At 27.1% G+C, this 13,146-nt stretch overlaps 1 protein-coding gene across 11 annotated transcripts in view; it reads left to right on the top strand.

Annotated features, from left to right (window-relative positions):
- The window catches only part of LOC127290907 (protein groucho-like), a 117,490-nt gene that overhangs the window by 32,881 nt on the left and 71,463 nt on the right, over window positions 1-13,146 (top strand). For 9 of the 11 annotated variants that reach the window (XM_051319736.1, XM_051319738.1, XM_051319731.1 and 6 more), the window contains exons 3-4: window positions 2,570-2,676; window positions 3,302-3,380. In XM_051319736.1, the coding sequence (XP_051175693.1) occupies window positions 2,570-2,676; window positions 3,302-3,380 (186 nt within the window). The remainder of the gene's footprint in view (window positions 1-2,569; window positions 2,677-3,301; window positions 3,381-13,146) is intronic. The other 2 variants (XM_051319741.1, XM_051319739.1) reach the window with 1 other exon arrangement.

Raw genomic sequence — 13,146 nt, 5'->3', positions numbered from 1 at the left:
TATATAATCTATTTTATTGTCTGGAATAAGTGTTAAAATATATCAATAACATATAGGTATCTAATAATTGTAATGCGTTTAAAATTTAATTTTAATATAACTTCATTCTTCATATATTCCATTACTAAATTAGTTACAATACGAACACAAAAATTTAATATTGTTAAAAAAGTTATTTTTATATCTAGTTCTTTTTATATATGTGGCAGTCCACGTGAAGTGATCCAGGTACAAATTTGAATATAAAATAAATTTTTGGGATTTTTGTAATTTTTTGACCATACTTTTGATTTTATCAAAAAATAATAAACATTATCTTCTTCCTTATAAAAAACGAAGAAAATGACTTATTAAAAAGTTATTTTACGTTTAATATGAACATTTTAGTAGCAAAACAATTTTGGGGTAGTTTTCTACCTCAGTTATACTTCTACGTATGCTGTAGTGTCAAGGGTTAATAGAGTCAAATTTTAAAATACGAGACCGGCCGCGCGCTTGTGTGCGCATGTTAATTTTTTGTAATTTAATAATATACAATTTTGAACGAATCATAAAATTTATTTATTAATTTTAAATGTATAATTTTGTATATATACAGAATTTTTAACAATATTTTATGTTTGTTGATTTCCAAGAAAAATTTGAGAGATTCCCAAGACCGAATTCGTGAAAGTGCAACATATATAATTGACCATGATTCAATACATCTTTGCGTAGATCGAATCAATTATCTTAAAAGTTTGCTTATCAAATTAGTAAACAGATAATTTCAATTAAATATCACAATAACAAAGAAAAAGAATACAATAAACAATACATTTTTCTTGTCCAGTTCATAACTTCTTTAACACAAAAACTGAAATCACTGTAAAAGTACAAAAAATTATTTTTAATAGTGATCTCACTGTAATCACTGATAATTAGTTACAAATTATCACTCAATTTTTTTTCACCAAAGAAAATTATCATGTATACTGAAATCACTATAACAATTAATTACAAACTAACACTCTTAATTTTTTCTCACTAATTAATATTATTATGAATACTGAAAACACTGTAATTAGAGGACATAGGGGTAAAATAGGATTGTTAACGTTTAAAGCTCAATAAAACTAACATTACTATATCTATATTTTATTATTTATTACAATAATCATCTTTGGGAATCAGTCTTCCATGGCACAATCTTATTAAGAACATTTGTTACATAATAAAATATAAAATTAACAAAACGTAGAAAAGTCAAATATGACCATCTTGCCTCCCCTGGGGGCAAAATGGGATACCCTAAGAAGCAAGCTGGGGTTTACAAAAAAATTCAACCTATTATTGCTTGAAATCTTCAAAAGTGAAGGTTGCATCTTAACCTTTTTTCCAAATTGATTTGAGGGACAGAAAATATTTTTGCTGATAAGTTGAAACCCATTTTTCGCCCACCGCATTTTTCATGCTCTCTTCTGACCAATTTTTTCTACTTGTTTTTATTTTATAATTTTTTTTACCCTTCTACAAGAAAAATGAAACATTTATACAAAACTAATTAACTCTTGTACTTACAATAATATGGTTTTAATTATGTGATAAAATAAACTCCATATCCCATTTTGCTCCCTCATGCGAAATGACACTAAAAAGTTAACCAATAAAAAGTATGATTGAACAAACAATTAAACAAATGTTTACCTGCTAGAGTAGTCAGTGACAATTATGAAAAACAAAAAATGTTATGTAAAATGCTGTTATTTACAAAATAAATACGTTCTGAACAAAATGGATAAGTTAGAAGAAAATCACCAAAAACAGTTTTTTTCATAAAACAACGTGGTAAAAATAAAAAACGTGATATAATCGTTCAATGTTTTTACCACCTGAAAACTGTCATATTGGTTTCACGTTATGTGTAATACGATAATTATTGGTCCATTAATGTGTGAATAAAGGCAACTATCCCGTTTTGCCCCTATTTCTATCCAACCTTGACAAAAGCGAATCGCACCAATTTATAAGTTTACTTATATTTTTAAAGGACTTACATCTTTATTTGTAAAATATTTATTTCAAAGAATGTTAGCTTTATGTCATTTAATGCTTCATGCAAAATATTAATTTTTTTAAAAAATATGAAACTTTATTTTCAAATTAGAAAAATTAACCAATAAAAATTAAAAAGAAAGGTGTCTACACTTGAAGTTAGTTGCAAGTATCTGATGAAAGTATGTCGTCAGTTTTGACCAATCACAATTCATAATTTTGAATTGTACCAATAAGAATAGGTGTCTACGCTTGAAGTTAGGCAATTACACGTTTCGTTTTTAAGATAGGATACATTTCATTGGTGCACGGAAAAAATCTTTATCTAGAAAAACGATATGTTTATCTAGAATAGCGAAAACTTTCGTCTTTTAGTGAAACATATCGCTGTTCTAGGTGAAGATTATTTCCGTGTGGAAAGTAAAACGTTAATATCGTATTTTTTAGTGACATTTGTGCTTGCATATATATATATGTGTGTGTGTGTATATATACATGTGAATACTAATCGAATTTTTCTTTGGTCTTGTTTCAGGGTGGCGGAGGAAGCGGTGGGGCTGCGGGAGGGCTGAAGTTCACGGTGGATGCCACTTGTGAGAGAATCAAAGAGGAATTCAATTACATGCAGCAACAGTACCACTCGTGAGTTTTCTTTCTCTATATGTATGTATCTCTTCTTTCTCCGGTCCGTCTCTCTTTCTTCGCACTCTGGGCTCACCGCCCTCTCTCCTCCTTTCCCCCTTCACCAACGGTTTCGCTTTGCTTATTGACGCCAACGTTTCTCATCCTCTTTTAGCCTCGAAAGCACCTTTACCTCCATCACCGTTCACAACACCCCACCCTCTGATACCCTTCCTCTGCAACCTTATGCAGTTTAACTTTTTCCATTTTATATATATATATATATAGTATGTATTTCCCTCTCTCTCGTTTCGTAAATTTCTTACTCTTTCTATAAAATTTCTTTTTCTATTTGTCATATACTATTTCTGTCTTTCTTTTTCCTCGTGTGTGTGTTTTCTTCGTTTTTAAAAAAGTACTTTCCAACCCCCCGTTTTCACTACCAGTTTCTCTGGTACATTCACCAACGATCACGTTCCCAGGAGGTTACTTCTCTTGCTTTCGAATAATTCGAAACGTTGAAAATCCCCAGAGCAAAACGCGAAGGAACGAGAGAGGGCAAACAGCAGCACCACCAATACACATACATACATATATACTAACCTTATAATACGCGTGTCACTTATCTTTTCTTTTTATGTTCTAGGTTGAAAATGGATTTCGAGAAGCTCGCAAACGAGAAGAACGACTTGCAACGGCATTATACAATGGTTAGAGATTACGTCGTGAGTATTATACATTTTTTAGTACCATTTGTTTCAACAGATTACAGGAAAATATGGTATATATAGAAATTTTTTTTGTTTTGCATTTTGAATGAAGTTGGGATTTATCTTTGAAACGTATTTTTACACTTTGTTAAAAACTGATTTATATAGTTGTATTTTATATTTTTCATATACAAAAGTTCTTTACACGGAAGTTACCGTGTATTTATTAAAGAGGGATATTGAATATTAACGAGACGATAATGAATATTTTCTAAAATTTAATTAGATTGAATTTACATACCGAATTTAATGAAGCGGAATTCTTGTTTATATCTGAATTTTATAAAGTAGAATTAATCTTTATAGTGTTTCACGATGATACGAGAAAACCTCGAATCTCAACCGATATTACCCTGCAAATACGAACTATCAATGAGTATGATATAGTGACAATTCGATCTCGAAATAGTTAGCATCAAAATGTCGAAAAGAAAACAAACTTCAATCGATTTAGAAACAAAATTAAAGATTCTTCGTGTAGTTGATAAAGAAAGGTGCAAAATAGATATTGCATCGCAATTTAATATTCCTACGTTAACACTGTCAACGATTATTCGACAAAAATCTAAGTTATTTAATAAATATTCTTCTAGTGCAGTAAATAGAAAAGTGAAAAGATTAAGAACCTCCAAGTACGATAAAGTAGAAACTGAAGTTTTGGAATGGTATCACGAAAGTGTATATTTTATTAGCGAAACCCTAAAATCCAAACAAGTATAAAATCTCTCTTTAAAGAAAAGTACTTTAATTTTTTTATTTATCTATTAAAAGTATTAAGACATTATTTAAAACTATCAAAAACCTTTTTCAACTCTTCGCAAATAACAAAAACAAATTTACAGAAGCACAAAACTCAAATATTATATATATACAATTCCCTGTAAAAATTCTTCTGTTACATCGAATAAATAAAAAGATTTTTAAAAAGCAGAACACTAAAAAGAGAGTGTTAAATTAGAGCTGATTTTAGGTATCAATATAGAACCAAATGACGATTTAGTACCTAAAATCGGTATAAAATTAATACTTTTCTTTTTATATAGTTACATCTCATCTAGGGATGCTCAGCTGTTCTCCAGTAATCGGTTGGATGTTTTGTTACCAGAAGTTTTATAAAATGTGTCGCAGCTTCATAAAGTGCATGCGCAGTTTAACAACTCGCTGACAAAAAAACATTGATTATTTTTCTAATTACAATTAATTTAACACTTTCACTGTCACAAATCACTTACAATTCCCGAAATTACTGTTAATTAATTAAACGCATTATTACACACCTGAAACGCATTTTAAATTATATTTACGCTTTTGGGGATTCGAACCTGCCTATCATTCTATTTACGACAATAATTTTAGTGATATAGAATGTCTGTCCTGTAATACGTATTCCTAGCGTGACTTTCGATACACCCTATATAAAATTTTACAAATCTCTGCTGGACTATTCACGGCAGACACCGTTGTGAAGACTTTAACCACCTTTTATTTAGATTCTACGAGACATTTATCACCATTTTCTCATACAATATTTTCCAAAAAGTAAGAAACATTTATACAGTCTACTCTCGATAAGACAAAGCGTGATAACTCAAATTTTTCGATAATTCGAAGTAATTCTTGGGTCCCGTCCATATCCTGTATGCATTGCGTGTTAATTTTTTCGATAACTCAAATTTTGATAACTAAAATTTTTCGATAAGTCAAAGTTTTTAGCCGACCCCAAGTGTCGAATAACGTCTCGATAAGTCGAATTTCTGTTAATTATATTTCTAGTAAATAAACAGTTTTATATGAGTCACGCTTCATAGTGTATAGCCATTTAATTAATGAGTCCTTTGTATATTCCTCGAGTACAACTGTTTTCCTCAACTTTCATTTAGTACAGTCAGTCTATTTGAACTATCAATATGGAAAGTAAAAGAAAATTAAAATCTCTCAGCATTACCGAGAAATTAAAAATTATTATTAAGGAAGTTGAATCGGGTGTTAAACGAAAAAAAGATATGTTACCTACAACCTACAACGGCAATACAAGCAAATAATTATTTGTTAGGGCTACAAAAATACTCCCAAAAGCAACAGAATGTTCCTGATGAGATTTTTTTAGCTCTATATGCAATTGAAAATTTTGTTGCAGAAACCTCATCAAATCAAAAAAAAAAAAAACAGACAACTCTGACGAAATACTTTTGTAAACCAGTTTAATTTTAAACAATAAAATTGTAACCTAACGTTAAAATATAAATACATATTTAATCATTTCCAAACAAATAAAAAGTGTTTCAATTTTTTGCATGTACGACCCGAAAATCATCAATATTCGATAACTCAAATTTTTCGATAACTCGAATTTTTTTTGTCTCCCTTCGACTTCGTCATATCGAGAGTAGACTGTACATCCAAGCCTATATCAGAAATTACAAAACTCCTTACAGTTATTCTAAAATTATTTCGCTTAAACTAGTGAATGTTTCTGAGTTTACGAAAAACTTGGTCAAGGAATCATTAATATCCGCTCATCCTAAATTAGTTTTGTAAAATATACTGAAATAATTTTTTCCGTAGGATTGTAACTATAAATTCTGTTAATGAAAGAAAAGATAAAGAAATATTTTCAAAAATTTATTTATCACTTTTTTAAAGTCTTATTCTTCTCATAATATTATCACCTTCTAAGATGTAAAGAAAAAAAAATTTAATTTTTATGAATTTTGTATGCTAAGAGCTTCTTTATTCATCAAAAAATGTGTGGTCTCTCAATTCTGACTGGTAGTGTATTTTTTGTAAAATATAAATTTGTAAGAGGTGTTGAAAACTTATTTTTTAGCCAGTAGAAAATATTTTTCAAAAAACTCATCATTCAAAATATCATCATGATTATATGACTATCTTTGTGAGGGATTAAATATTCCAAAAATTATATTCTGATCCTTTTTCGTTAACATAATATATTTCTTTTTTTGATTGAAAATAGTTAAACGGTATATTATTAATTATCCTATATACTGTTAACTATGACCACAATGTTCCAATTAGATCTTCAAGGTTTCTCCCTGTTCTCTGTGACGTTTCACAGAAGACAGAACTAATTATGTCAACCAATCTTTGATTATTATCAGACTATGAGTAGGTTGGTAAGCACTGTCAGCTATTCAATTAATTTTTTTCGATACCACAATTAACTACTAATTTTCGTTTATATTTATTAAGTGTAAATAACAATATACAGCCTAAATCTACACCGCAAAAAAATTAAATCTCAAAATTAGAATATTCCTTTTAAAAATTAATTTTACATTTTATTTTCAACTTTTAAATCAGGTAAATGCCCCAGTATTCATTACTGCATTAGTTACCGTCAGTTTGGTTGAAAATCACCTACAAGAAATATTTTTAAAAAGGAATAAAGATTACGTTTTTTTTTAATTATAATCTGGATAATACAATTAGGATAATAAAAAATAGTTAATACAGAGTATAATCTGATTAATACCCTTTATAATCTATTAACCAGCTTTTATTATTAAAAAATAATACTAAAAATAATAATAATTAAAAAAAATTAAGTTATGTATAATAGATTGTAAATTTTAAATTCCAAAATCAATAAAATCTATTATTCGCGATTATTACCACAGTAACGGTTCTGTTTGTTTATTTTTTCAAGACATTCAATGACAGTTCATAAATTAAAGTTTTTGAAACCAGTCTTTTGAATTCCTTTTAATATTAAATTGAGATAATTTCTAAAATTTAAAAAGCAAAAAAATTCAAATTAAAAAACTATAATTTATAGTTAAATTACTAATTTTTAATGTAGTAAAAGAATTATAATTTACAATACTCTAACAAAAAATAACTTGACGCATAAAAATTTTTTTTTAAAAATTATTGTCATAAATAATGATAAATTAATTAATAAGTTGATATTAATTATAATTTTAATTTATTTAATTAAGTACAATTTTTTATTTGTATTTCAATTAATTATTTTTTTTAACCTTTCAAAATCATCCGTTACATTTCTCTAATGCAAAATGTTAATATAATTAATGATTTGATATTATTAAATATAATTTTAAATACTTAACCACAACTAGACTGACATTTATTTAATAATCCAAATTAATACCAGGATTAATCTCAAAAGTATATAATTCTTGGTTAATCAGTTTTATTAACCTGGTTAATTGTCCTATAGTCAATGTGCAAATATCATAAACGGTATTAACCAGTTAATACTCTGTATAATCCAGTTGTCTCAGTGCATTCCTGCAAATTATTAAATTATTTATGTGAGGATTATTCTATATATATTTAAGAATCATTGAATATTGGAACTAATGTTTTTTTTAGGGAATATTCATGAGTCTCGTATTTTCATTATGATAGCAGATGTGATCATTTCTCTTTCATCTGGCAATATTTTACAAAAAAAAAAGAAAAAAAAAGATGGGAGTATACGTACCGCGACTAAAGGATCTCTCTAAATCCGAATTAACTCTTTGCGGCAACGTGGACAAAACCTGGGTTAAATGTTAATACCTGTACGGGATTCTGGACCCGCTAAATTCGAATTTGAATTCAAAAAACTGAACTTTCACATTTTGATGCTACTTTTCCATTTGAATAATATAATGAAAAAAAATTTATTTCATTTAAATGTAACTTGGCAATTATTATCAAATAAATATTTATTTGTACCAAATAATTTTTTTTTAAATTAAATAAACAATATTTGGTGCAAATAATAATTATTTAGTACAAATAAATATTTATTTTGATAATAGTCAAGTTATCGATTATTTCAATTAAATAAATTTTTTTTTCAGTATCAAAAGAAAATACTCTTAAATTGAGAGGGGATTATTTTCTTAAAGAGGGGTAAAATTTACTTTTACCACTGATATTAGAATTTTAATAACTCAAGAGTTTTGCCTGACCATAACGGTATTTTACTACTGAATCTAGTCTAGATATAAGAAAGGTGTTAAAAGAGAATCTAACTTTAGAAAATAAAACTCCCTCACAAACGAAAAATATTATTTTCGGTGTGAATTTTGTTTTTCGAAAAAATATTGTACTTTTATGAGTATAGTTTTGTAAACTTTTGATGAATACAATTTAGCTTTGTGTAAAAAACGTTTCAAAATACATCAACTCCTGATTTCTATTTTGTAATTTTATTGAAAAAATTAATGGTGATGGAATACAATTTTTTAATAATAATAATAAAAATAATCATTATTATAATAAACTCAATTTGATTACTATTTTAACTCAATGTAAACTGTTGACTATTGGCACTACTATGTATAAGCATACGTTTAATACTTTTCACTTATGTATGTTATAAATCTATCTTACCTGACATATATATATATATTTTTTTTTGCCTTTTTATATGTAATATATGCATGAAATTTTTTTATTTTTTAGCATGCTCATGTTGTTTGCGGATTTGATTTTTTATAATCCTGCAATATTTTTTTGTATTTCAATCTAGTTAAATTCCAATTCCAAACTCTGATTTTTAGACGCAAAATATTTATATTTTATTGAGAGAAAAATGGTTAAAATTAAAAAAATTTAGAATTTATTTTTATATGGATAAATTTAATTTTATTCGAACCAAATAGTGGTTGAATTAAATGAAAATAGATTTATCTCACAAAAATAAATTTACCCGAAAAATTTTTATGGTATAACTTATAACAAATAAAATTAGAATTAATTGAATATAATATAATAAACTGTGAGATAAATGAATAAACTTTAAAATTAATTTTGTTAGAATTTTAATTTTCACAGAAAAAAGCTGGTGTTATTTTTGTTGCGGGTAATTTTCTCCAATGCTAAAACCCATAAGATTTAACCCAGATTTAGGGTAAAATTTGTTGCGTGTTATTTTAACACCAATTCTGGTGTTAAAATAACACTTTGTTTTTCCTGTGTTGTCAGAATTTCATAGAATTTATTTTTAGTCTAATTTTCATTTTCTCAAATTATTATTTAATAAAAATTCTATTTAATAGAATTTTTATATTAATTGTTACTTGCAAATTATCATTTTATAGTTTATTTTTTGCTTTGAATTTGAAAGAATTATTATTTCTTTCAGTTTTTATTAGACAAAAATAGTCATTTAATAGAATTTTCATTTTACAGAAAAAATATTTAGAATTAATTCTTTTATAGATGAATTTTCATTTGTTCGAATTTTTATTTGACAGAATATTTAAAACGTCGAATTTTTATTTTATGGTACTTTCATTTGTCCTATAATAAACATCCAGCAAAAAAAAAATCGGACGCAATTTTAACATTAACCAATCAAAACTTCGTTCATAAATTTTGATTGATCAATTTTAAAATTTGCGCCCTCCAGATTTTTATTCGGACAAATGAAAGTTCCGTAAAACAAAAATTCGGCGTTTTAAGTATACTGACAAATCAAAATTCAACTAGAAAATAATTTGTTTTCATATTTTTGTCTGTAAAATAAAAATTCGGACCTTCGTAATAAAGAAATTCGGTTCTATGGAATTTATGTTATATAATAAAATGAAAATTCGTCGGCTAAAAGTATTAAATTTTAGATAATAAAATTCTGTGAAATGAAAATTATTCTAACAAATTCATTTTCGAGCTTATTCATACATCTCATTAATGCAAGAAAAATTTTAATTTCAATCTTATCTGCAAAATTTTTATGGTTAAACTTTTGTAACAAGTGAAATTTGAGTTAATTGAATATAGCAAACTATTTTCTGTGGGTGTGTATGTCTTTCCCAACTCTGACGCGGTTTCACTAAAATATTCAACAGGTAATTACCTACAAGTATTTAATATAAAGCAGTTTCGTATAATTAATTCGAAGCAAATTGATTCTTCCAAAATCACAAAATTGTTCTGGCTATATATAATAGCTATATATATATATATACATCTGCATGTGTGTGTGTGTTTATATACAGAATGTTAGAGTCAAGTATTCATTGAACTCTCTCGTGACAGAAAAATTGTTGACCTCGATAAAATACAAGTTGCGTGGGAGAGAAAAGTAATTGAAATTAAGAACTCTGTAAATTGTATCACGGCACAATTTTTTATAAATGACATAGTTTAGAGAAAACATCAAAAGTTCGAAATAGAAGTTAACTTTAAAAAATTTTTAGTTGGTACATATCTAGGTAAGTTTTTGTCATTCTGATATAACAATTTGGTTGAGGACTATCAAATGATTTGTTTATCGTAAGATTGTTTAGAACTATACCATCATATTTTGATGCGGTATTAATATCCTATACAAATAAATTCTAATTTCTAATTTTAAACAAATTAGAAAATTCTACATCGTTAACTGTACACGAGGAAATTCTCAACAAAATGAAATGAAAATTTATTCTACACAGTTAAATGCTACGTCGTAAAACCCTACAAAATAAACTGTAAAATTGAAAACTTTTGTAAAATATGTAATAACTCTACAGAAATAGTTATAAAAAAACCAATTAATTTTTTTTATAAATCTACGCAATTAAATTCTTATACATATAAGAATCAGAAAGAGAAGCTGGTGCAAAGCGCCTTTATCTGCGGTTCTGTGTCTTTTAAAATTCAGGTCTTTTTTTCTTTTGTTTTAAAATTAAGGTCAAAAATTAGTTTGTACATAATAAAAAATAGTTAATGGTTAAATTAAGAACAATTTGGTTGATTCCAACAAATTATTTAGTGGATGACATCAAATTTGGTTGATACTAGCAAATAAGTATTAGGTTGAATCAAAAATCTTGTACAACATCCAAATTTTGGTTGATGCAGTCAAACTGTTTTTTGTTTTAAGATGAACAATTTTTCACTGCTATACATAATAAATAGTAGAAATATTATAATATAAAATAGGTTGATATTTGAAAAAAAGAAAGTTGAATGGTTATAATATTAAAAAGAGGGTAATATTTTCCAAACTATTATTCAGACTTGACTTACCGAGGTTCGAGCTTCGATTTCACGGTGTCGCTTGAAAAGTGCTAATCCCGGAAATTGAATGCTCCCAATGAAGTATTGGATTGGTTGGTGCAGTTCGTTTCAATCGATTCGATCGGAGTGTAACGACTTCTCTTGCATTCGCAGGATCCATCCTCTTTTCCTATATCCTACGATATCTCGTGAGCAAATACAAATGTAAATTCACATCCTCGTATTCTAAATATACACACATGTGTCAGTGTGGCACTTACGTAAGCCGAAGTAGTCTGACAGGATGTTATATATCCATGCTCTATGATTGAAACCATGTACACGCAGAAAATACCAAACACGCTTCAAGCTTATGTATCTCAACCAAATATATATATATCACATCAGCAACATCAATGAAAACTTTAAACAAAAGTAGAATTTATAAATACATGTTTTTTTTTAAATAATGTAAACATAGAAAATATTGGGACCGATTCTTAGTAATTCTAATTTGATCCCTTTTAACTTTTCAACTCACATAGGGTAAGTGTATCAATTACTGCTGATGTCCCAATTACTGCGATTTCTATAAAATTAGTAAAACTTAGTAATTGAGAACATAAAACTGTTTGAAAATGACTTTAAAAATTATTCCAAATTATATCCACTAAAGATGCATATTTCGACTATTATCAAATTAGTTATTCAAGTTTCAATTGAACTTATCGCAATAATTAGAGCATGCGTATATTTTTCTCATGCTGCTATTACTGTGGTCTATCCAATCAACGTAACCTCTAAATCAACGCTATTAGCGATTCAGTAGTTGGTGCACACGATGCGCAGTAATTCATGCAAACCTGCAATAATACCACCAGCATATGCAATTTATAAAAAGTTAATATATTTATTAATATTTTTTTTTTAAGTTTAAAGTATCGTTTTTATTTCAATATAATAGTGAATTAACAAAAAGAATTAAATCATTATTTCAATTACACTTCTATTATTTTATCATTAAAGTCGATCTTGGGTTGTACATCACAGTAATTGGGACCTTTACCCTATAATAAAATAAAAGTTATTTGAATCAAAATAAAATTGATTTAATATATATATAAATATTTGTTTAACTTTGAGACAAATACATTTTCTCCCCATGTGTAAATATTTGTAATAATGTATATATATATATATACATATATTGCTACATGTATTTAAGACATACAATATTTACACAATGGAAAGTAACACAGGCGTACAAAAAAAATTCATGTTCTGAGGTTGGGGTAAAACCATGACTACTTTATATTTTTGTAGTCGCTGAAACTGAATCTGAAGTCACGTCAACATAATCTCAAAAAACCTCAAAATTCGTCCTTAAAATATTAAAATAAAAAAAAAATCAGATCTATAAGTCTTTCTGTGACAGCATTATGTTTTTGGGGTCGCTAAAATCGAATTTGAGGTCTATTTAATCGATTTAATCTTAAAACGTCGGGCTTTTGACTTAACCTCGAAAAAATACCAAAAGACCCCAAAATTTTTAAATAAAAAAAAATTCTGAATTATAAGTCTTAGATGTTTACTTTACGTTTTTGGGGTCGCTAAAACCAAATCTGAAGTCTATTTTACCCCATCACGTCAGAATTTTGACATAACCTCGAAAAAATTCCAAAATTATATTTTTTAAAAGTTTTTTCTACTCTCTAAATCTGAATTAGTAGAAAACTACTAATTAACACTAAAACCGTGA

This window comes from Leptopilina boulardi, unplaced genomic scaffold (assembly GCF_019393585.1).
Source record: "Leptopilina boulardi isolate dan_hultmark-lab unplaced genomic scaffold, ZJU_Lbou_2.1 LbouV2_95, whole genome shotgun sequence".
In the NCBI taxonomy this organism is placed as follows: domain Eukaryota; kingdom Metazoa; phylum Arthropoda; class Insecta; order Hymenoptera; family Figitidae; genus Leptopilina; species Leptopilina boulardi.
Note: the sequence above shows the minus strand (reverse complement) of the source record. Positions and strands in the feature narration are given on the sequence as shown.